Raw genomic sequence first — 24385 nt, 5'->3', positions numbered from 1 at the left:
CACCTCAAGATCTCAATCTAACCTTCCTGTTAAGTAAGCAGTTTAAACTCACACCGTGGGAGAGGGCAGACGGACTGGAGAGGTGGGGGGCAGGGAGAGAACTCACTTCATAACCATCTGCACAGCATTAATGGCAGAACATACTGTTCCCAGAGCTGGGTGGTGAACTCCATCACTGATTTGAAACAAACAGGATACCTGAAAGTGGACGCACTTGCAGGGCAGTCTCTGCTTCCTAATGGAAGTAGGATCTAAGAACCGCTGGGGCTGCTTTGGCAGTGTGCCAAGGGGGGTGGGATGGAGGAAAGAACAACGTCTGGGCAGAAGAGCGTTCTGAGCTGTAACTACAGAAATGCTGCTACAAGAAAAACGTAAGACAACTGATCTAAACCTAAACCCTGGTTCACTCAGCAAGACTGTTTTCACTTGCTGGGGACCGGAAAAGAACTGAGGGACAGATCTTTAAAGGTAATCAGGCACCTAACCTGCTTAGGTGCTTTTGAAAAATCTCACTAGGCGTCTATATGCATCTTTAGGCTCCTGAATACCTCTGAAAATCTGACCCTGAGGCTTTAGTGCAGAGGTCCCCAAAGTATAGGGTGTGCCCCCCTAGAGGGGCATGGAGGAACATTATGGGGGTGGGGATACAGTGAGGCCCAGGCCAGCCCTGCCCCCCACCAGGGTGGGGAGGGAATGCCACCCATCCCCTCCCTGCCCCAACTCTGCTCCGGTCCTGCCTGCAGTGACATCCCCGGCTCCCAGCCCTGCACCTGGCCCCATCCCCAGCCTCAGCACTGCTTCGTTCCTGGCCCTGCGCCAGCCCTGGCCACTGGCTATGGCTACATTCCTGGCCTTGGGCCAAGGCTGGGGGAAAGTCCCCAGCTGCTGGCCCTTCCACCCCAGTCTCGACCCCTGGCCATGGCTCCCTTCTTGGCCCCAGACCCACCCCCAGATGCAGCTCCAGCCTCAGCCCCCTTACCCCTGCCTGTTCCCCTCTCTTCCCCCTCCTCCCCCAAGCCACGGCCCAGTGGCAGGAGGGGCATGCACATGGGTAAGGGGGGCATGGCCCGCCAAAGTTTGGGGACTGCTGCTTTAGTGAAAGAGGCCAGAAAAACAAAAGCTGTCTTGTCTTTGTCTCTGCTGGATATTTTTGACTTCCATGCTGATGGTTTGGCGGGGGTGGGAGGGGAGATGTTTGGGAGTGTTTTTTTAAGGAAGCTGAAACTGGCAAATGTCGTGAAAATCAAGACTGCAGGTGATTATAACTAACTTTCTTAGAAGCGTGTACAAAGGAGGTAATTCATTTTTTGGTAGATTTGGGAAAGCGTACATTTTTAACTGCCTAAAATAATGCTAGCTTGTTCCCCATAATGAAGGCTACAATAATTCCTTGTCTATTCCTCCCCCTTAAGCTGATCTGCTGTTGGAGCCTTACAACAAGTACAGATTCCTTTCAAATGGGCATGTTACGATCCCGGGTCAGCAAGACAAGGATATGTTTCAGGAGACCATGGAGGCAATGAAAATCATGAGCATCCCAGATGAGGAGCAGATAGGTATGGATCTGGTGAAAGGCTTGGAAATGCATGGGAAAGGGTTAAAAAGAATGGAACAGTCTGGTCCTATTCAAAACACATGAGGGGAAGGCAGCCTCTAGTATACCAATTACACGAGTCAATTAGTGATATCTGAGAAGCAAGCTGGCTGCTGGTGGTATTTTTGAGTGGCCCATCTCAAAATTCATGAGCATAACTTCAGCTAGTGCAGAATGCAGCAGGTCACTGTACACAAACTGCCATGTCCCATGCTTGCCCCAATCTGTTGGAGTGCTATACATAGTGCTTATCTGTAAAACCCTCATTGAGTTATCATATGGGTGCCTATCATGGTGTTATCTCTACCATTTCCTCTTCTCTGCGGTCTGCCAGAGGCAAGACTTGGCCTCCTATGGGATGTACTGCAAGACATTTTGTTCACTCTAGATTTCTCAATATGTGACTTGGGCCCATTGCCATAGGGGTATCTACTCCACCAGTGGTTGGAGTCATTTAGTTGTGAACAGTGGCACAAAGCAATGTACCTCTCTCCAGCTTACTGCACAGCTTGCTAACCAGAAAGTAATATTGTCCAACATCTAGATACCGTAGTGATAGGCTTTTCTAAGGCACTTTCTGAAAGCGTTTTTTCCTCCATCTACTTTCTAAAGACTGGCCAAAACTCCATTATTTTGTCTTCTCTCTAGAGTTTCAAACATCTCAATTTAGTATCCTTTGTTCATCTTAGACTAAGTCCTCCTCCAGTTCCTAAATCTGTCAAGGAGGCTGGAACCAATGTGTGGGTGAAAAGACACCTCTGCATTGAGGTCTAGTTAGGGATTTGGCTACCTAATGTATGGCCAAAGAGATCTGATGTCCACTTCTTAAGTTATGCTGTAGGGCACATCTTTACTGGCAAATGGAAGTGGTTCCATCAGCTCATTTGCAGAGATGCATGGAATGCCATTTCCTCTCTGTTCCGGGTGTGAAATATGTTAAATGTTCTTTTAGGCTTATGAGAAACATACATATGGCAGCTGGTTGAACAATACATTTGGTTTGAATGCAAAGTCTAAACACACTAACCATATTTTTAGTTGAGACAATATAAAAATAAGCTTTCTGTTTGAGTGCCAGGTCTCCAGTTTCAGTCGCTGGGCTGTCAGATTTCATGTCATGTCAATGGGAGCATGTGTGCTACTTTACAGATATTATTTCAGGACTGGCAGGAGAGGCTTTAGAGTAGCAGCCATGTTAGTCTGTATTCGCAAAAAGAAAAGGAGTGCTTGTGGCACCTTAGAGACTAACCAATTTATTTGAGCATAAGCTTTCATGAGCTACATGCATCCGATGAAGTGAGCTGTAGCTCACGAAAGCTTATGCTCAAATACATTTGTTAGTCTAAGGTGCCACAAGTCCTCCTTTTCTTTTTGTAGAGGCTTTGTTCACTGTGGATGTGTTTACAGACATGCTGTAAACTACCTAGTGCTATAGTAGGTAGAGAGGGAGACCACTTGAAGAGGAAGTAGTGACCAGTTAGTAGCTAACTATTTAGTACCACTAACAAACTTACTGTCAGTGAGTCTTGAGATGAAGATGGCATCAGATCAACACTTTTCTCAGTATTCCGTATTGAAAATTCTCCCTCTGTTCTAGCATCTGACGCTGATTCTATGAAGGGCTAAGGGGGTGCTTCAGTATTTTGTCCACAGTGGTACAGGTACTTCAGTGGACATCATGATACCTGCAGTCTGCCACGCTACGTATGTTCCAACAAATGGAGACCTTATAGCACTTGTGCTAAGGAGGTGAAAGTGTGCTGGATGAAAAGAACAAAGACCTGCCCAACCTTAACTGGCTCACACCCTAATATAGGCATGGCTTTGCCCTTTCAATGATTACTGTTACACAGTGGAAATTTTCATCCTCTTAATCTGATGCCTGAGGTGATCAGGGAAAAAGTCAGTGCATGCTGCTCATACCTGCCTTACACGTGTTGCTAATATGCAATTTTAATTCTTTCTAAATCTGACCTTTCTTTGCTCTATAAAAGGTCTGCTGAGAGTGATCTCGGGTGTTCTTCAGCTTGGCAACATAGTCTTCAAGAAAGAGCGCAACACAGACCAAGCCTCTATGCCAGACAATACAGGTAACCACACCCACACAAACCACCAATACTTCTCCCTACAAGAGCTTCTTATCACACATACAGGGGATAAGGGATCACCTTTGGAAAGTACAGAACTTTATAAAATGAGCCCAAATTCTTTAACAAAACATAAATGTACAAATCATTTTATTCAGTGCCTAACTGCAGCCACCTTTGGGCAGGAATGTGGCAGTGTTCTTGTGCTGTTGGACAGGAAGTGAACATAGCAACTAGTTGAAACTGTGTTATGCTATTGCCATGTGACCTGAGTATTCACCTGTGGTCAGATGTATCAGAACACCTATAAAACCTATTCTCCGCCAAAATTATGCACCTTGCTCAAAGGATTTAAGGAAATATCCCTTCATAGTCTGTTTCAGTTAAAATTCTGCTTGATAAGGCTTGAATGGCCAGATCGGTGATGGGTAAATAATACATGTACCTTAGCTACAGTATTCTCTCTGTAAATAGCTGTAATTAGCACCCTGTTAGTGCATGCTTGGGAGACTTCTCTCCATTGCTCCATTTAAAAAGGGTAAATGGGATGAGGGATGACCTGGGTAATTATAGGCCTCTCAGCCTGACATCAGTCCTGGGCAAGATCATGGAGCAATTTGATTAATATGTGACTATTAATAAAGAATTAAAAGAGGGTAATATAATTAATGCCAATCAACATGGATTTATGGAAAATAGATCCTGTCAAACTAACTTGATATCTTTTTGTGATGAGACTACAAGTTTTGGTAATAGTGTTGATGTAATATAGTTAGATTTCTGTAAGGCATTTGACTTGGTACTGCACGACATTTTGATTAAAAAAATTAGAACTATATAAAATTGACATGGCGCACATTAAATGGATGAAAACCTGGTAGGTCTGAATGTAATTGTAAAAAGAGAATCATCAAGTGGGTGCGTTTTCTAGTGGTGCCCCACAGGGATCTGTTCTTGACTCTACAGTACTTGACACCTTTTGTCAATGACTTAGAAAAAAACACAAAATCATCACTGATAGTTTGCATGTGTCCCAAAAATTAAGGGAGTGGTAAATAATGCAGACATTTCACTGATAGAGCAATCTGGATTGTTTGGTAAACTGGGCATGAGCAAACAATTTGCACTGCAGTATGGCTACATGTAAACATATACATCTAGGAACAAAGAATGCAGGCCATACTTACAGGATGGTGGGGGCTCTATCCTGGGGAAACGGTGACTTTGAACAAGTTTTGGGGCTCGTGGTGGATAATCAGCTGAACATGAGTTCCCAGTGTGATGCCATGGCCAAAAGGGCTTATGTGATCCTAGGATGCATAAATGGGAATCTAGAGTAGAAGGGAGGTTATTTTACCTCTGTTTGCAACCACTCCTGGAATACTCTGTCCATTTCTGATCCTTACAATTCAAGAAGGATGTTGATAAATTGGAGAGGGTTCAGAGAAGAGCCAGGAGAATTATTAAAGGATTAGAAAACATGCATTAGAGCGATAGATTCAAGGAGCTCAATCTATTTAGCTTAACAAAGAGAAGGTTAAGGGGTGACTTGATTAGTCTATAACTACATGGTAAACAAGTATTTAATAATGGGCTCTTCTAGCTAGCAAGAATGGTACAATATAATCCAATGGCTGAAGGTTGAAGCTAGGCAAATTCAGACTTGAAATAAGGCATAAATGTAATAGTGAGAGTAATTAACCATTTGAACAATTTAGCAAGGGTTATGGTGGATTTTCCATCACTGACTACTTTTAAATCAAGATGGGATGTTTCTTTAATAAAAAAAAAAAGTAGGAATTATTTGGGGAAGTTCTATGGCCTATGTTATGTAGGATGTCAGACTAGATCATAATTCTGGACTTGGAATCGATGAATTATAGTAAGAGGCCAGTACACAGGAGGCTGCTGAGGACCTTTAAAATATAGACTTCAACCATTCTGTCATAATTTAGCAAATCCACTTCAAATGGTTTCCCTCCAGAGAGGAGAGAGGACCTTCTCACACCAGATGAAACATTCTTACTCTGATTACAGTTGCCTGAAGAGGCCGTTCAGCCAGTGTAGATAGGCTTATTAGCTGGGATTCCTTTTATATTTCAGCTACTTGAATGCATCCTCAAAGTGGGTGCAGGCAGTTAACTTGATGGTGCCACTAGGCCAGTGGTCCTGTAATATCACCTAAAATTTACCCTTGTGTTTCCTGAAGCAATTTAACACACTCCAGTGTTTTTAGATCTCTTCTTTGATTGTCTCGTTAACCTGTTCAGTTAAGAGCTATTCCATGCTGGTATTTGACTCTCTCTAAGGGATAGATTGCTGGGAATATCTTTCTCCTTTTGTCATTTCCCTGTGAAGCAAAAGGAGCATTAAGGTGAACATCTCTTTGCTTCCTCTTCTCCTTTCTAGCTGCTCAGAAAGTATCCCACCTTTTGGGTATCAATGTGACAGACTTCACCAGGGGAATCCTAAGCCCTCGTATCAAGGTGGGACGAGACTACGTCCAGAAAGCTCAGACTAAAGAGCAGGTATGTGTTCTGCAGAAGTAAGTGAGCCCTTGTAATAACATGGTACTAAGATTAATGCATGCACGAAAGACTTCCATAGCCTCAGATAGCATCTTAATTGACTCAGATATGTAAGCAATTGAGTGTGAAAACTGCTTTAGTTTTTGCTCCCGTGATCTACAATATATAGAAGGTTGTGGTGGTGGTGCAGAGTGAGGTAGCTCTTATTTCCCATGTATATTGACTGTGCGGCCTGTGATAAGGAAATATGAAAATGGCAGTTGGCTGTCTCTAGGGAGTGAATTCCCTTTGGGGCTCTCAACATCTTATCCAAAGCTGGCACATGGCAGTCAGCCTCTGTGGTAACTCCTTGTGGCCTGCTATGGCACTGTTCACTCTGCCCCAGTTTCCCCCTGGGAAACTCCCTGGCAGTCGTCTCTCTGCATCACCTGGCAAGGCACCGGTAACCCATTTAGGTGATAGTCCCAAGTGCAACATAAATAAAAAGGGTCTTGTGCCCTCCTGGGCTTGGTTCTTTCCCATTCTCCTGCAGAGCTCTGGTTCTCAGGGCTTGCTCCCTCTTCCAGGGCCAGTTACAAGAGCAAGCCAGCTTTCCTGTTGCAACTATCCTCAGTCCCCCCTCTAGGCTGTCTGTTTGAGAGTTATCCTTTTCCAGAGCCTACTAGAAGAGTCAGCTACCCTTCTGCACCTCGTCTCTTCCAGATGAGTTCTCTCGGGCCTTCATAGATGCACCTAGCTGGGATGGGGCCAATGGGTAACAATTAAATGGAGCCATCTGTTCCCTAGCCCAGTAAAGGGCCAGTCAGCTTGTAACATGGCATTTCCTACACATTAGGTGCAAAGATAGTGATGCTCATACTCACCCTCAGTGTTGACAATTGCCCTGTGGCTTCCCTGAGTGCAGAAATTTAGTTGTAAAATGGAGCAGACCATGCTAGGCCTTTATCTTGGCTATATGTGGCAACTGACCTAGAAACTGGCTGCCTCTGCTGAAGGGCTGTCAGGCCTGCACTCTGTGTAGTATCACTTCTCAACTTGCCCTGTGATGAACACTTCAGTGTGGTCTCTGTGTGCTATAAAAATGTCCTCTTTAGAAGTGAGGTGATGGGAAGGAAGGATACCAATCAGATTCTATAAATCATCCTTGACTGCCCTCCCATTTCAATATACAACTCTCTGCCTCTGATGTGGGAACTTGACCTTCCAGGAAGAGGGGCATTGAGAAAACAAGCTCCAGACTCAACAAATACCTATGGTTCCCTTATGGAACCCTGAAAAGTCACCATGGTACAGTCATTGACCTTTGTGAGAGGACTAGACAGAATTTCCCCTTTGGAGTACCTGGTATTGGCTCCTGCCAGAGGCAAGATGCTGGAATTGGGACTTGGACTCTGATCCAGTATGGCAAGTCCTCCATTCATTATTGAGTCTCTCCTGTTCATCTGGAAGAATCTGCAAAATGACTGACTCATTCACTAAGCCAGTCAGGTCACTGACTCCAACCTGAGTCTCCAGTGTGCCAGATTACTGAGCTATTCAGTTTGGGATTACAATATAACTCTTGTTTCCTTCCTACTCAGGCTGACTTTGCCATCGAGGCACTGGCCAAAGCCACTTATGAGCGTATGTTCCGTTGGCTGGTGATGCGCATCAACAAGGCCCTGGATAAGACCAAAAGGCAGGGGGCATCCTTCATAGGAATCCTTGACATTGCCGGCTTTGAGATTTTTGAAGTAAGGAGGTATTCTATTCCTGCATACAATGCAACATGTTCCTGTGCCCTTGCTCCTTGGCAGAATATCACTGAGGTCTGGGGAAAACAAGTCCAGTTCAGTCTTAAAAAGGGGCTAATCTTTCTTAGTGGGGAACCTCACTGCCCCACTAATTGGCTAGTTTCTAGGTGTTATTTCAAAAGGTTAAATTCTTTAATATTTCAAATTTGTTGCAAATATTTAAATTACCTATAATATGTTCTGAGGCTCTCCTCCTTTCTGGATTGTGCATTGTGGATACCACAGTAACCATCTGTATGGTTCTGTATCTCTTGATTTCCTCCTATAGATCAGAGTCCAAATGTTTGTTAGCTTTAGGCTGAAGTTTAATGACTTTTGGTGTCTCTTGCAATGTGGAATTTAAGGGCCACTGTCAACTTGAATGTTTTGAAATTGACTAAAAATGTTTCAGAACACTAAAGGATGATCTGTTGAAGTTTTTCCAATGCTTTAGGAATTTTAGGAAAGTTCTATGGTCTGTTATACAGGAGGTCAGACTGGATGATTACAATGATGGAATGAGAATAATCAGTGGGACACGGTAGTACCAGGATACAAAATGTATCGGAAGCACAGAACAGGTTATGCTGGTGTGGAAGTGGCACTATGTGAAAGAAAGCGTAGAATCAAATGGAGTAAAAATCTTAAATGAACCAAACTGTACCATAGAATCTCTATGGATAATTCCATGCTTGACTAATAAAAATATAGCAATAGGGATATTCTATCAACCACCTGACAAGGATGGTGATAGTGACTGAAATGCTCAGGGAGATTAAAGAGGCCATGAAAATAAAAAACTCAATAATGAGGGATTTCAAGTATCCCCATGTTGACTGCGTACGTGGCACCTCAGGATGGGATACAGAGATAGTTTCTTGACACCTTAAATGACCGCTTCTTGGAGAAGCTAATGCTGGAACCCATAAGAGGAGAGGCAATTCTTGATTTAGTCCTAAGTAGAGCACAGGATCTGGTCCAAGAGGTGAATATAGCTGAATCGCTTGGTTATCAGTTAATGACCAAAACAAAATTTAATATCCCGGGGGGGATGACACCAAAGCAGCTCACCATGGTAGCATTTAATTTCAGAAAGGGAACTACACAAAAATGAGGAAGTTAGTTAAATAGAAATTAAAAGGTACAGTGCTGAAAGTGAAATCCCTGCAAGCTGCATGGGAACTTTTTCAAGACACCATAATAGCTGCTCAATTTAAATGTACACCCCACATTAAAAAACACAGTCAGAGGACCAATGGCAAAATTGCAGATGATACAAAACTCCTCAAGATAAGTCCAAAACAGACTGTGAAGAGTTACAAAGCTGGGTGACTGGGCAACAAAATGGCAGATGAAATTCAATGTTGATAAATGTAAAGTAATGCACGTTGGAAAACATAATCCCTACTAGACATATAAAATGATGGTGTCTAAATTGGCTATTACCACCCAAGAAAGAGATCTTGGAGTCATTGGGGATAGCTCTCTGAAAACATCTGTGTGCAGCAGCAGTCAAAAAAGCTAACAGAATGTTGGGAATCATTAGTAAAGGGATAGATGAGACAGAAAATATCATACTGCCTCTATGTAAATCCATGGTATGCCCACATCTTGCATACTGCATGCAGATTAGTCACCCCATCTCAAAGAGGATATGTTGGAATTGGAAAAGGTACGGAAAAGGGCAACAAAAATAATTAGGGGTATGGAACAGCTTCCTTATGAAGAGAGATTAATAAGACTTGGATTTTTCAGCTTGGAAAAGAGATGATGGGGTTTTGGGGGGGGAATATGATAGGTCTATAAAATCATGACTGGTATAGAGAAGGTAAATAAGGACATGTTTTACTTCTCATAACACAAGAACTACTGGTCATCAAATGAAATGAATAGGCTGCAGGTTTAAAACAAACAAAAGGAAGTATTTCTTCACATAATGCGCAATCAACCTGTGGAACTCTTTACCAGAGGATGTTGTGAAGGCCAAGACTATAACAGGGCTCAAGAAAGAACTAGATAAGTTCATGGAAGATAGGTCCATCAGTGGCTCTTAGCCAGCATGGGCAGGGATGGTGTCTCTGGCTTCTCTGTGCCAGAAGTTGGGAATGGGCAACAGAGGATGGATGGTTTGATTGCCTGTTCTATCCGTTCCCTCTGAAACGCCTGGCATTGGGCACAGTTAGAAGACAGGATACTGGGTTAGATGGTCTGACCCGGTATTGCCATTCCTATGTCACTTCTGGCCTTGGATTCTATGAAGTGCTGCTAAAAATATTCTTAGAAGCAAGGGAGAGTGGGTCAGATGCAAACATCAGACATTTTGTAGCCTATGTGCATTCCTGCCTGTCAGGCTGTTCAGCAGCATGCGGGTAAGGCATCACAGCTCCAGAACTTCTTCCTAGGACCTGCAGAAGTCTCTAGAGAGTGAAGAATACCCTCTCCCATGTGACCCCAGGTTCCCATTGATCCTTGAACAAAAACTTGGTGGGGAGGGTCAGGAGAAGAGGGAAGGGTCTAGGTTCCCATTGCTCCCCAGATCTATTAAGGGAGCTCCCAACTTTGAGGTTGTGGGAAAAGGGGAGACCTTCCTGGTCCCAGATTGCTGCAGTTTCTCAACTTTTCTGCTGTATTGTAGAGTGTATAAGTGATGCTCTTATATAACTGAGCGATTGACATGGTGCTACCAGATGTACAGCATACACAGAATATTTTTGTCAAATTAATCTATTATAGAAGTGATCCTAAATGGTAATAGAAAAATAGTAAGTAAATCTTCTAACAAAGGTGACCATTCAAGTGGTGTCCCTCTAACTTCTCCCCTTTTTCTCCCTGTTAGCTGAACTCATTTGAACAGCTGTGTATTAACTACACAAATGAGAAGTTGCAGCAACTCTTCAATCATACCATGTTCATTCTGGAACAAGAGGAGTACCAGCGGGAGGGCATAGAATGGAACTTCATTGACTTTGGCCTGGACCTACAGCCCTGCATCGAGCTCATAGAGAAGCCGGTAAAAAAAACAATTTGCACACCCTTTCTGAGCAGCAAGGAGAGGCACTACATGCTTTTTTTGCCTTCTGTGCTATCATGCATACAGCCTCTTGGACAGGTTGGGGACTGGCCTTCCAGTTCCTGCAATTCTTTAAGTGATTTTATTTAGATGTGAACATGGGCACTTACTTCCAAATAATATACTGCTGATCAGATATACCAGTACCCATTCCTAAATTAATGTGCTTTGTGCAATCTCCTGTAATGACCTTCTGTATTTTAATGCCCTTTGTCTACAGTTGTAAGGAGAGTGGCCAAGTAGCTTTTCTCCTTCCATTACAAAAGCATTCTGTCACCTAAGGCTCCCTAGACAATCCTAGTCTTGTATTGGGGTCTTACTAGTGAAAGGGACACTCCAGAATCCAGGGGAATTACAGAATCTGGGGAATTACAGGTGATATTCTGTGATTAGCCATTTCTGTATTATTGGGGATCTGGTTTTAATACAGCTGCTTTTGGTGGCTGGGTATTTTTTTCAAAGTGTTTTAAATGTTGGCAGTAGAGCTGATTTGTGTCTTTATTGAGATGTTCTGGTATATCCCTTGTTTTAGGCGGGGCCCCCTGGTATATTGGCTTTGCTGGATGAAGAGTGCTGGTTCCCAAAAGCGACTGACAGAAGCTTTGTGGAAAAGGTGGTGCAGGAACAAGGCAACCACCCCAAATTCCAGAAGCCAAAACAGCTGAAAGACAAAGCTGACTTCTGCATTATTCACTATGCTGGCAAGGTAAGACTCATGGAGGCTGCTGTGTGGAGTGAATCCAGAACATACTGCTGGATTCTTCCACAAATCTAACTAGATCTAGCTGTTTTTAGAATTCTGATGCTTCACACACCAATGAAAGAAGTTTCTGTAATTACTCAGGTACCTGACCAAGATGACCCTACCAAATGCATCCTCCTTGTGGGCTAGGAGGACTTGCCTACAAAACAGTAGGTGTAAACATTGCTAGACTCAAACTCCAAACTGAGGCTAGGATGACCTACCTCGAATATTTGTTCACCAAGAGTCAACAAGTTGAGTGATGCTCCACTTCTGTTGCGTGTCGCTCCCAAGGTGGTGCACACTGGTATTGCAGCCTCACTCCTAGCTCTTAACAGCACATACTATAGCAATTCAACTGGATTCTGCGGATGTGCTCACTAGGTACCTCAGAGCAGGCAGAATGGGGGGTAGAGGGTCAGACCCACAAACACTGTGTATTAACCACATCCTTAATGTTGGGTTTTAGACTTGTGCAGGGTCCTACTAGGTCCTGCATTCTTGGAAACCCTCAATCAATTTCTTGGTGACTGACATGATTCTTTCCTTAGGTGGATTACAAAGCAGATGAGTGGCTGATGAAGAACATGGATCCTCTGAATGATAACATTGCTACTCTTCTCCACCAGTCCTCGGACAAGTTTGTGTCTGAGCTGTGGAAAGATGGTATGTGATTAAACCTCTTTCCTGTTGGCAGTTTTTACTAGAAGAATTGGCATTTAACATTATTTGGTATCTGATAAAACTCTACAACAAGATGTGCTGCTTTTCCCCCTTAGAATGAGAATAGAGATCAGCATGATCTGGAATTGAGCCCTGCATGGGACTACTTTTTTTTAATTCTGACGCGCAATACTCATTCTCATCTGCTCCTGCAGTGTTTCTTGCATTTTTATCCTGCTCCTACCTGCAAAAACCTTAGATCCTGCAAGAGAGACAGATTCCCCCATGCTACTAAAAAGAAAACAACAAGTTGGTTGTTATAGATAATGGAATTCAGAGTTTTTAACCACTAAAAGAGTAAAACATCTTGCTTAAACCCCGTAAAAATACTTTTAACTCCTTTTATAATTGACATCAAATCTTTCTATCCATTGCTTAAAAAACGTTTTAATACTTTAAAAAAAGAAAAACTTGCTTCACATTGCTGAAATTCTATTTGACACACTGACTAGAGATTTAGTATTTACTGTAATCTTGTTTTGTTTTTGGGGTGGGAGTATATTTTTGTCCCATCCAATCCTGCCTACAACAAAGTATGTTTTACTTGCTCCCACTGTTATGGCAGCGGGACCCAAGGGATCTCAGTCCCACTGCAGGGCTCTAATCTGGAACTTGCTATCTGCTTGCTTTGTTTAGGCAACAATACTGCACAAGAGAAATATCCCCTCTAGCTGAAATGAGGGGTTGCCATTCATTGGCGTATAGCCTGGTGCATGCACTGCAGCTACTTCTCTAACCAAGGAATCCCAGGCTAAAATCTGAATCTACCAATATGTAGCCGGTAGCTACATTCAAACATGACATCTCAGAGGGTGAAACAATATAGTTAATTCTGTCACTAGTGTGTTCTTGCTGCAGTGTCATTAGGTATTTTACTCTTTCCTCTTTGGATGTGTGTGTTGCTTTTGACTCTTACTGTTACTATCGCTTTTTTTCCCCTTGGGTTTTCTTTGACGTCTCTGTCTGTTGCAGAGATGCAGAACGTTCAGAGAGCCTATTTCTATCAACACTTTCCTATTCTTCATCTAGAACCAGGTGACTGAGAAACCCGGCTGTCGTGTCGTGTGTAATGCATCCTAGAGCCATGCAAGAAATGCTTCCGCTAATTCTTCTGTCCCTTTGCCACTCCTGCTTCTCTCTTTGTTCAGTTCCTTTGCTTCATGCTAGTAACCCCTCTTGGGCTTGAAAAACACAAGCAAAACTCATATCTTGCAGTGAGATACTTGAAAATGCAGGCACATCCATGTGCTGTCCATGCACTCCTCAGACCTGCACAGGAACAGTTAGAAAGGAAACCTAGGAATAGCCAAAAAGCAAACATTTCCATCACCTGTTTGAATACAGACACAGTGATGCTGCATTTCAATGCAGGATTTTGAGGGATGGTTTCTGAGATGGTACCTATAAAAACAGAACTTCAGCTGAATATTACTCTGGCGGAATGATTTGACTTCAGCTGCTAACCATTTGAGAATTACTTCGAGACCAAGTCTCATGTGACTTGTTCTGCATGGAAAATGGCCTGTCTAGTGAATGCTGTACTGCATCAGGCTTGCAGAATTCATGAAATGACAGAATGCAGCTGAGCAGTCCCCATGTACTGTTCCTAGCTGAAGCTTCTGTCTTAGATGATTGTCATTTTTACTCTTTTCATGTAGACTGTAGGGATTAAGAGGATTGTTCCAGCTAGAATCTGGGATACTGTTATGAAGTCATCCAGAAACATAGCCTTTTTCTCCCTAATTAGAAATACTTGACCCTATTTTTAGCAGCTATTGTAGGGGTGGCAGATTGTAACGTTGCCTTTGCTGAATAGCAGAGCCTGCCTCTTTGTGGGGTGTGTCATCTTACCAACAAGTTTTTTTTTTTTTACCCCAAAGCAAGGTTGTACTCAAGTTAAATATATCTTCTTGGAGTGATTTTTCCCCGCCCATTGACATGGTAATAGCTGTTACCTGGCATCTAAACTTGGGATTCTAAGATCAGAGAAGCAATGATGCTACCAAGCCACTGTGATTAGGAGCTTAGGGAATTTGTTTGTCTTAGTTTTGCAGGCTAGTAGAAATTGGGTAGGAAAGTTGGGAAGATAAGTGCTATAGCTTCTCCTGGCCTCTTCCCCCAAAGTTTGGCCAGTGTCTATTGATAAAATAACCCAGTTCAAAAATGGAGAAACTCGGTTAATCTGTGTCTAATGTCTTCGTCAATTCCTTGGAGCACAGTGTTTGTGGTACAAAAGGGAGCTGTTAAGATCTCTAACAACTTTTTCCCCCAAGGCTGTTGGAAGTGTAGCGCACTCTCGTATCTAATGTACAGTATACTTGTCCTCTGAAAAGTGACTCAAATAATGGTATTTTGGGGTTCCAAGTTTGTGGTGATTCCATTCCAGGTTTGCTCAGTTTATCGGTTAAGAATGTGGCTTTTCTAAGTGCCAGCCTTGCAAGGTCAAGCAGAGTTCTTGCTGTGCAAGTAACTGGCTGAACTTGTAGCTCCATTTGTGTCAGGGCTGCTGGTCTTTGTGTAGGAAGGAAAGACCCCAGGCTGAATCTGTTAGAAGTGTCATCTTTTTACTTGGAAACTAACCAAGCCTGGTGTGGAATCTGAGGTAATAAACACAAAATCCATTATGCCACTTTTTGTTTGCTCTTCAGAATACAACTGCTCTTTTAAATTGCCAGTTGGGACCATCTCACACAACAATTCATTGCTCAGAGACCCAGTAGTGAGCTGCTGCTTTCTTTCCTTCCTACCCCATTCCTGCACAAGTCTTGGACAGGACTTCTACGTCTGTGTAGAGAAGAAGCAAAAAGGATCCTGCAGCTCCTCTTATCCTGCTCTGCCCAAATGTTCTTTGCACACATTCACCTACCAGACTCCAGTGGAAGTTCTAACTCTCTCCCTGTGTTTTGTTTAGTTGATCGTATAGTTGGGCTGGATCAGGTGGCTGGTATGTCAGATACAGCATTGCCAGGAGCCTTTAAAACCAGGAAGGGTATGTTCCGAACAGTGGGACAGCTCTACAAAGAACAGCTATCCAAGCTGATGGCTACCCTGAGGAACACCAACCCCAACTTTGTCCGCTGCATCATCCCCAATCATGAGAAGAAGGTGAAGGACGATTTCTGGCTGGGCTAGCAAAAAATGGCAGTGTCTTGAGAGTGAGGGGATGACTGGCAAACCTGCTTGTTGCAAGGGACACAACTATGGGCTTCAGTCACTTGCAAGGCTTTGTAGAGGGGTATGAAGAGTTTCCTTCCCTGGTGACTGCATTTGTTGCACAGCAGAGTAACCTCTCTCTGTTACCCTTAAATCTCTGATGTCATTTTAGTTATAGTCCACTTCTAACACCTCCCTGAAGCTCACAGATATGATTTTTAATTAAATACTAGCCAGACTGTTTTAGAGCACTAAGAATGAATCCTATAACTCCCTTAACTTTGGAGGTGGATCTCTGTTTGCCTCTAAAGTAAGAAGGCATAAGGGCCTTCCTTATGACTTCCCCTGGAAAGGGTACTTTGAGCTCAGTGAGCAGAGTAGGAGTCTCTCTTTACAGCTCTTGTAAAGTTCTATAACATTGCTAAATACCTTCCCTCATTAGGCTGGCAAACTGGACCCCCATTTAGTCCTGGATCAGCTCCGCTGTAATGGAGTGCTGGAGGGAATCCGTATCTGCCGACAGGGCTTCCCCAATAGAGTCGTCTTCCAGGAGTTCAGACAAAGGTAAAGTTCTGATCAGAGCATAAAAGCAGCCTCTTAATCATACCTGTTTAAATGCATGGTCAGTACATAAGAGCTGCTTTGTTTTAATCATAATTTGATTGCCCCTGCTTCTAAATGGCAGGGGACTTAAATAGCAAAGGCAGTGATGTAGGAGTTTGCCACTTGTTGTTATGGCAGCAAGGTCTCTAGAGGTTGTAGTAATCTGTTGGATCTGGGCTGCTTTGCTTCTCTCACAACAGCAGCTGTGACTTACGTGGTAAACCTGTAGTTGACATGATGGGTAGAAGACCTCAGCCAAGACTGGCTTTATCATCTAATACCAAAGGGCATAAACACTGTATTCTGTAATCCACTAGAGTTACAAACTATACAAATTCATAGTTCCATAGGAATATGTTACAGGCATTATTGTCTCCCAGATTTCTTCATTGGAGTGTCTAGTGCAACTTGTATGAGATCTGTCAAACTGGTCTAACACACAGATTGTCCCTACAGATATGAGATCCTGACTCCAAATTCAATTCCCAAAGGATTCATGGATGGAAAGCAGGCCTGCGTGCTGATGGTAAGCCACATCCTAAACCTTATTTGTGTGCATTGAGGCTGGAGAGGAGATGAGGAAGGTCTAAATCAGACCGACCTTCCTTTTCTAGGTGTATTACAAAATACATCCATTGTGCTCACAGACCTGAATTCTCCAACTGGAATGTCTGGTCCATTATGAGGGAGAGCAGCAGAGGACTATAGAAAGTAAAAGCCCCTATGACTAATGCTTCTGGACCTTCTGCTAACCAAATGATATATTGGGATTTTTCATGCTGGTGAGCTGAGACTCAAACACATGGCACAGTGTAAGATGGCAGTGGTTCTGGTCTGAGTGGATTGTTCACTGGCCGTAAAATTGTTCTTGATGCATATTTGAACATGTACTTCAAGACAAATTTCTTTGAATGGCCTGTAGCGATAGCTGCTTTTAGTGCAGGGTCCAAGTGGCCAGTGCAGGAATGTCTGTCGCAAAGTGGCTATCGAGCATTCAGACTGAAACTGAACTAGTGTGTAATGGATGCCATATCCACTCTGTCACATGCAGAATGTGGCTGATTTTTTCCCCAGCTGTTAAATGCTTAATGCTAGGCAGTTCCTAGGGGAAGAGGAAACTAGGTGGAGCACTTCTTCTGGCAAGGGTAAAGAAGCTGGAAGAGTTGTTGATCCCTCCCATAAATGATACAAGTCTGTGCTGTTTAGGAAGGGAAGAGGAAGGTTAGGCACAGTATATATTTATATATACTGGGTTAATCTCAAACCCGACTACAACCTCTAGCAGAGGGTGGGAGCACAATATTATCATTGTAGCTTCTTAAACTGGCTAGTAAGATGTCTTTTGTGCACAAGTGGTCAGGCCTGGACATGTTCCCTAAAGCACTCTTGTAGACTTAAATGCTCTAGTGTGGTGTACTAAACCTGACTGCATGTTTCCTCTCTGCTCCTCCATCCCATCCTGTGCTTGACTGAGCTCTAAGAATCCTCCAGCTGAGGATAAGACTTCCTCTAGAGCAGTGGTTTTCAACCTTTTTTCATTTGTGGACTCCTAGAAAATTTCAGATGGAAGTGTATGGGCCCCTTTGGAAATCTTAGACCTAGTCTGTGGACCTCCAGGGCTCCGCAGACCACAGGTTATAAACCACTGCTCTAGAGCCAGCTGTCAACTGGCCAGATGATCTCAGTGCAGGGGAGGAATGTCTTCTAGCATTGTAAACGGTCATTTCTTGTGACACATCACTCAGAGCAGTCCCAGTGCAGCTCCAATAAGATGTTTTCCTATTTCTAACGGGTGCATCTTCCCTCTTTAGATCAAAGCATTGGAGCTGGATCCAAACCTGTACCGAATTGGACAGAGTAAAGTTTTTTTCAGAGCTGGAGTCCTCGCTCACCTTGAGGAGGAAAGAGACCTGAAGATCACAGATGTCATTATTGAATTCCAAGCATGCTGCAGAGGATACCTAGCCAGAAAGTAAGGACCATGCTCCATGACGTACATGTGTCAAATGCATACTCATCCTTGTTGGGTCAAGCTTATATTCTACGAAGCCAACTAAAAATGATTCCCTTCAGAAAGGACTAACTCTTATCTGACGATTCAGTCTCAAAACACAACAGCTGATGTTTAAGGCATTTATAAAACTCAAGTACAACTTATATAAACTTGACCCAGAGTGAAATTGCAATGCGTTGGCTAAATCCTGGTAAAGACTTCTGCAACAAAGTGTTTGAGCTAGTATCCTACATCCTCCTTGGTTTTTATAGGCTGTAAAGCGTACTCTTGTCTATAGGTACGTCAGGCAATGGGGAAGCCTCTTGCTAGAGCAATTGCAACTACAAACGGCAGATGTGAGAATTTGAAAAGGGTTTCTGCCATCAACATGGAGACCGTATAGTGCAATACAAATGTTTTGTGTATATCTGCCTCTCAAAACTCTAGAGTTGTGACTGTGGAGAGAACTGTGTAAACTACAGCACACTTCTGTAAGCATACAAATGGTATGGTGAGCAAACAGACATCAAACCAATAGTGAAGGGAGACATGGGAAAGGGAACAAAGATCTCTTGATGGTGAGTAATGAGTCACTGAGGCAGGGAGGATTGTTCCTCATGGCAGAAGTTGGAGAGAAGGTGCTTCCTCACTGGTGAGGAAAATGAATGAAGGGACAGACAGCCCATGTATACTCAGTAGCATAGTCAAGGTCTGAAATAAAGAAGGCTCATGAAAGGTTTAGAAAGGACAATCTGGAAATGAAAGTTGGAGGTGGCTGAGGATTGACTTGATGTAGATGTCTGTGTGGAACCTGTGGCTTTGTTGGTTGTCTGACCGCTCTTATTTTTCAGGGCCTTTGCCAAACGTCAACAGCAACTAACTGCAATGAAGGTGCTTCAGAGGAATTGTGCTGCCTACTTGAAGCTGCGTAATTGGCAGTGGTGGAGGCTGTTCACCAAGGTACATCTTCTCATCTGGCTATTTGGCAAAGGGTTAATAGCTGAAACTGGAGCTTTCCATGCTCAGCAAGACAAAAACTTCTCCATACAGAGTCTCTGCTCCATGTTGCAGCTGGATAATGCCAGCTGAGCTGTCCCAAGTGTAGTTATGCAGGATATCTGCATGCCTCAAGTGCATAGGAATCTAGTAACACTGTGGAAAAGGCAAAAGTAATCTTCCAAGTCCCCCAAGCCCAGAAGAGTCTTGTCCTCTGCACCCTTCCAAGAGGCGGGCTGTTCGTTGTATAGCTGATCTGTGCTGTTGCTGGAGTTGTTTAGAGTTGAGGGGTTCCCCATCCCTCCCCAGAGCAGTAGAAAAAAAGAGGGGGTGTGCCTGAGGTTCTGATCCTCTACCAATAGACTCAATCATTTTCTGGCCTATAACTGAAGCATCAGCAGGAATGAGGCTCTTGAGCTGAGTAAATCTTCAATTTCCCCTACTGTGAAATGAGATTTCTGATTGACCTTTCTGTGAATTATCCCTCACCAACATGCAGAGGGATTTGCACTCTTGCTCTTCTCTCCTGCTGTCTTTCCTGGCTCAGCACCAGGTTCTCCATTCACCTAGACATTACTTACCTCTTCCTGCTGTATCCTGGCCTGAAGAAAGGGGTGGGTAGGCATTGAGAGTTAGTGGCAGGGTAGATTATACGGAGTCTCCAGTGATTCTGCCTCCCAGCAGCACCTCTCCTACCATGGCATTCTCTAGTGTCCCCAACAAAACCCTGGCAATTGACCAGTCCTTTAGACCTAAAAGAAACCTTATCCAAGCTTATGTTGGGACTGGCTTGTTTTTCTTGCTGGTGACTCTCTCTACGTTCCATTAATTTTCTCCTTGCAGGTGAAACCCCTGCTGCAGGTAAGCAGGCAGGAAGAGGAGATGATGGCCAAGGAAGAAGAGCTGGTGAAGGTCAAGGAGAGGCAGTTGGCTGCAGAAAACAGACTGACTGAGATGGAGACCCTCCAAACACAGGTGAATCTCCCTCACAAAACTCCAGTTAGTCAAACTACTATATGGCTGTTCTTTCACATAGCTGGTCCATGATCTACAAGCTGCAGGATTCCTGCTTAAGTGTGTAGATTAGTTCTCTCTGGCTTAAGCACCCCAGCTCTCTTCTTAGTTCTGCAACAGTGAACAGCTCTTGCTCCGCTACAGCCATCATTTGGATTAAAATCTCCATTGACTGAGTATTGTGGAGAGTCACAGAAACAGAACGAGGTCACTAATAGATTGTCTCTGGCTTGGAGTAGAGAAGGATTTTTTTTTGTTTAGGGATAACACGTGTGTTCTTTATGAGGGAGGAGGAAATCTCACTCACTCAAGAAGGGCAGTCCCCAGACATCTCTTAAGGGTTGATGTAACATGATTGCACTATACAAGCTTATGCAAAAGGATAAAACTTAAAACATGACATGACTACTTTGGCTTGTGACTAGCATCAGGAGACTCCTGGTCCTGCACTGAGAAGAGTCCATGTAAAAGGAAGAGCATATCTGCAAAAATCTAAGGAAGAGGTTTAAACCTGGGGTTTAGCACAAAAGTAAAGTCACCAAAAGGTTCAGTGATTTGGAACTCAAAGATCCTGGGTTTCTCTCTTGTGTAGCTAATAGCAGAGAAGCTGCAGCTTCAGGAGCAGCTGCAGGCAGAGACTGAGCTCTGTGCTGAGGCTGAGGAGATAAGGGCCCGTCTAACAGCGAAGAAACAAGAGTTGGAGGAAATCTGTCATGACCTGGAGGCCAGGGTGGAGGAAGAGGAGGAACGGTGTCAACACCTGCAGGTTGAGAAGAAGAAAATGCAGCAGAACATTCAGGTAACATCCTGGGAATGGCACCAGTGTATGTGAATGAGGTGGCTGGTGAGTATCAGAGTAGTGGTACTCTCTCAGTGGGAAAGATAACAGAACAGGAGGCAAAAAATAATGGTATGGAAGATGGGGTCTGAAGTCCACTTTAACTTGTTAGGGTCTGTTATCTCACTCGTGCCTTCAGGAAGTTGGCACAGACTGACTGAGGAGATGGCAATAGGACAATTCTAGTTCTGGGGTCAGCTAGGCCTAATAAGCATATAGCTATCTGAGATAATTTCCCCAGTTCTTAGGTGATGGTTGAATCTGAGGTTGCTCTTAGGTGGTTGGGTGGATCCTTAGTTAAAGTGGTAGTCTGGAGACTACATATCCTCTCTAGCAGAAGCAGCAGTGCCACTTTGCATATAAGTTTACGTACTTGATTATATTTATAGGTGGGAATGCAGTGTGCCACATCCAACTAGTGGCTACAGAATTCCGGTATATTGGGGATTGCTTGGAGGATGGGGAGACCCTCATTTTGAGGGTCAATTTGTAATGGTTGTATTAATACTATAGTGATGACACGTGAGCAGTATGAATAACATGCCATGAGCCTTTTTCAGGAACTAGAGGAGCAGCTGGAGGAAGAGGAAAGTGCAAGGCAGAAGCTGCAGCTGGAGAAGGTGACCACAGAGGCCAAGCTGAAGAAGCTGGAGGAAGATCTGATAGTTCTGGAAGACCAGAATCTCAAACTGGGCAAGGTAAAGTGCACACAACAGCATTGGGGTGTCCAGCTGGTCTGGTGGGTACAGGAAGTCAGCTGTAGCCACTCCTGGTATGTTGTCAAGGGAGGGGCTAAACTGGGTCTTCAGTGACTTTGCTGACTTCCTGAACTGAACACATTCCTGAAATTAGCTGCCAGTTAACAGGTCAATATGCAGAGACTGGTACTGTGCTCAAGCAGTCTTGAGTGGCCTGTTCTGTCTGATTATATTGCCTACGGTGAGCGGCATGTAGCCTAAAGAGCTCTCTTCACTTTCGAAGGGCTATCAAATACTAATCAGCTATTTTTAAAATAGCTAGTATTTGGAATCTACACTAAATCCTGAAGTCTCCATTATCACCAACTTTTATCTCCCTTTGGTCAGTGTAAAATTCCTTCCAGGGAATGGTGCTGTAAACCTGGAGATCAGTCTCCAATCCCACTCTGTCAGTGAACTTCCCTCTGAAGCCAGTGAGCACCCATTCCTTGTGTCCTGCAGAAGTATGGTTGCTAGAGAGCCCAGAGGACTCCTGCCCCCACCCATGCTTGGATTCCAAGAGAAGAGTGCTTCAAGTCCAAGAAGCTGGGAAAACGAACTGGGGTTATATGACTAGTTCCAGGTGTGGTGGGGGGGATGGGGGCAGGAGGGTGTCAGACTTCCTTTACTTCTAATCAGGTATACATGAAACAGTTGGACTTGATACAGTCATTCAAGCATTGTCAACCTAGAATGAGTTGTGCAGCCCAGTGAAAAAGCCATGGAACATTCTTGGCCTAAATTAAACAGTATCCTAATTCTTAATCCAGGAAACTAAAGTGTAAGGGTTACACTGTCCCCATATCCAACCCCTTGTGCTGTAGCCTCAGAAGATCTTTGGTCATAGGATGATGCTATATATAGGATTTGGGAAACTCAGGAAGTGTGGGTCAGCCACCACTTTCTCTAGCCAAATCCAAGATTGGGGCTTGGGGTTTGTTTCTGTGGCAGGAGTCAGCACATGTGAACAGATTATAGCCTATTTCAATCTATACAAATGAGTTCATCCGAATTCTAGCACCAGATTTGACACTGGCTTTTAAATCCTGCAGGAGAAGAAACTGTTGGAAGACAGAATATCTGAGTTCACAACCAATCTAACTGAGGAAGAGGAGAAGTCAAAGAGTCTGGCTAAACTCAAGAACAAACATGAGGCCATGATTACAGATCTGGAAGGTAGAGAGGGGGCTTGGGAAGAACTTGCTTATTTAGTATTAGTCTTCCTGTCAGTCAGGATTTCCTGAATCTCAGACTGATTCTAGGTCTATGGCCTCATTGGGATTCCAGTTACCAAAGGGTTAATATTCTGGGGCTGTAGCAGGGATGCTATTGATCAGTCTGATGGAACCATTCAGCGGCTGGCTGGCTGAAGGTTATATGCCTTGTCAGCTGAGCTTTGGTCTAAATAAAATCCTCTAAACCAGCAGACTAATGGCGAAGAAAGACTGGTTCGATTTCTTCTCGTGCTGTGGAAGTGTCTCTGCTCTTCTGCTTCCAGTGGTACCTGTACACGGGGGTTAGTGCTGCTGCTGATCCAGAGTGTCTCCTTGTTAGTGCCATTCAGGGTGCAGATTTAAAGATTTTACTCACCTCTGACTGGTCTCTGTGCAAAACTGCTGGGAGAAACACAGCCTGGAGCAGCCCATTTCCTTTCTGTGCAGGAAGGGGAGCTATTGCTAAGCATCACTTTGTAGCTACATGTGCAGTGAGATGTAGGTTGGGAGGAGCATGGCACTGTCTTCCCTGGCAAAGGCATTCTCTTGATGGAGGAGAATAAGGGAAGCTGGCTGTAAAGTAAGAACCTGAAACATCTTCCAGATCTCACTTCTAATAGGAGTGCAAGATTGGGGGCGGACGCTACAGGTCATTGGAAGAACATACAGTATCCAGCAGGGTGGTGATTAGATGCCATGTTAGAAAAGATTCAGTTACTCAGTTTTTGCTCTCTTGCTGATACATCATGCAGTGTCCTAAGAATAAATATCTTCATTTATGCTACTGTCTGTCTCCTTCAGAACGTCTGCGTCGCGAAGAGAAGCAGCGGCAGGAGTTGGAGAAGACTCGCAGGAAGCTTGAGGGAGACTCCACTGATCTGCATGACCAGATTGCTGAGCTGCAGGCTCAGATTGCAGAACTCAAAATGCAGCTGGCCAAGAAGGAAGAAGAACTTCAAGCAGCCTTGGCTAGGTGAGGCCTCACCACCTGATCACAGACAAAATTTCTTGTCTTGTGTTGCTTATTGGGGTAGGAACTGAATGGAACAGGCAGCTCTTGTAAACTAGCTTATTTGACTGTAAAATCAATGCATTTAACGCTCTAGCTTTTTGACTGCTGATTCCTGCCACAGACTCGTGTGCAGCAGTAGAATATGAACATGCTGTGAAATGCCCATGCTTCCCAGGGACAGCAATACATCAAAGGGGGCTGACATGGGCAGCAGCAGGGGCAGCTTAGTTTACTGAACAGATACAAAAATCAACCTTGAAAAGTCAACATTTGTTGCGTTCTATATTACAAATTAACATACAGTACGTG

The 24385-nt window shown here is 43.8% G+C and overlaps 1 protein-coding gene across 2 annotated transcripts in view; it reads left to right on the top strand.

Moving 5' to 3' along the window:
* The window catches only part of MYH9 (myosin heavy chain 9), a 98662-nt gene that overhangs the window by 48478 nt on the left and 25799 nt on the right, over positions 1-24385 (top strand). Inside the window, exons 9-26 of one of the 2 annotated variants that reach the window (XM_074941510.1) lie at positions 1413-1556; positions 3589-3684; positions 6091-6209; positions 7790-7942; positions 10818-10991; positions 11584-11757; positions 12345-12459; positions 13489-13551; positions 15428-15621; positions 16112-16233; positions 16729-16798; positions 18084-18244; positions 19117-19225; positions 20105-20236; positions 20868-21074; positions 21674-21811; positions 22903-23026; positions 23866-24037. In XM_074941510.1, coding sequence (XP_074797611.1) covers positions 1413-1556; positions 3589-3684; positions 6091-6209; positions 7790-7942; positions 10818-10991; positions 11584-11757; positions 12345-12459; positions 13489-13551; positions 15428-15621; positions 16112-16233; positions 16729-16798; positions 18084-18244; positions 19117-19225; positions 20105-20236; positions 20868-21074; positions 21674-21811; positions 22903-23026; positions 23866-24037 — 2467 coding nt within the window. The remainder of the gene's footprint in view (positions 1-1412; positions 1557-3588; positions 3685-6090; positions 6210-7789; positions 7943-10817; positions 10992-11583; positions 11758-12344; positions 12460-13488; positions 13552-15427; positions 15622-16111; positions 16234-16728; positions 16799-18083; positions 18245-19116; positions 19226-20104; positions 20237-20867; positions 21075-21673; positions 21812-22902; positions 23027-23865; positions 24038-24385) is intronic. The other variant, XM_074941511.1, reaches the window with a different exon arrangement.

This window comes from Natator depressus, chromosome 1 (assembly GCF_965152275.1).
Source record: "Natator depressus isolate rNatDep1 chromosome 1, rNatDep2.hap1, whole genome shotgun sequence".
NCBI lineage: Eukaryota > Metazoa > Chordata > Testudines > Cheloniidae > Natator > Natator depressus.
Note: the sequence above shows the minus strand (reverse complement) of the source record. Positions and strands in the feature narration are given on the sequence as shown.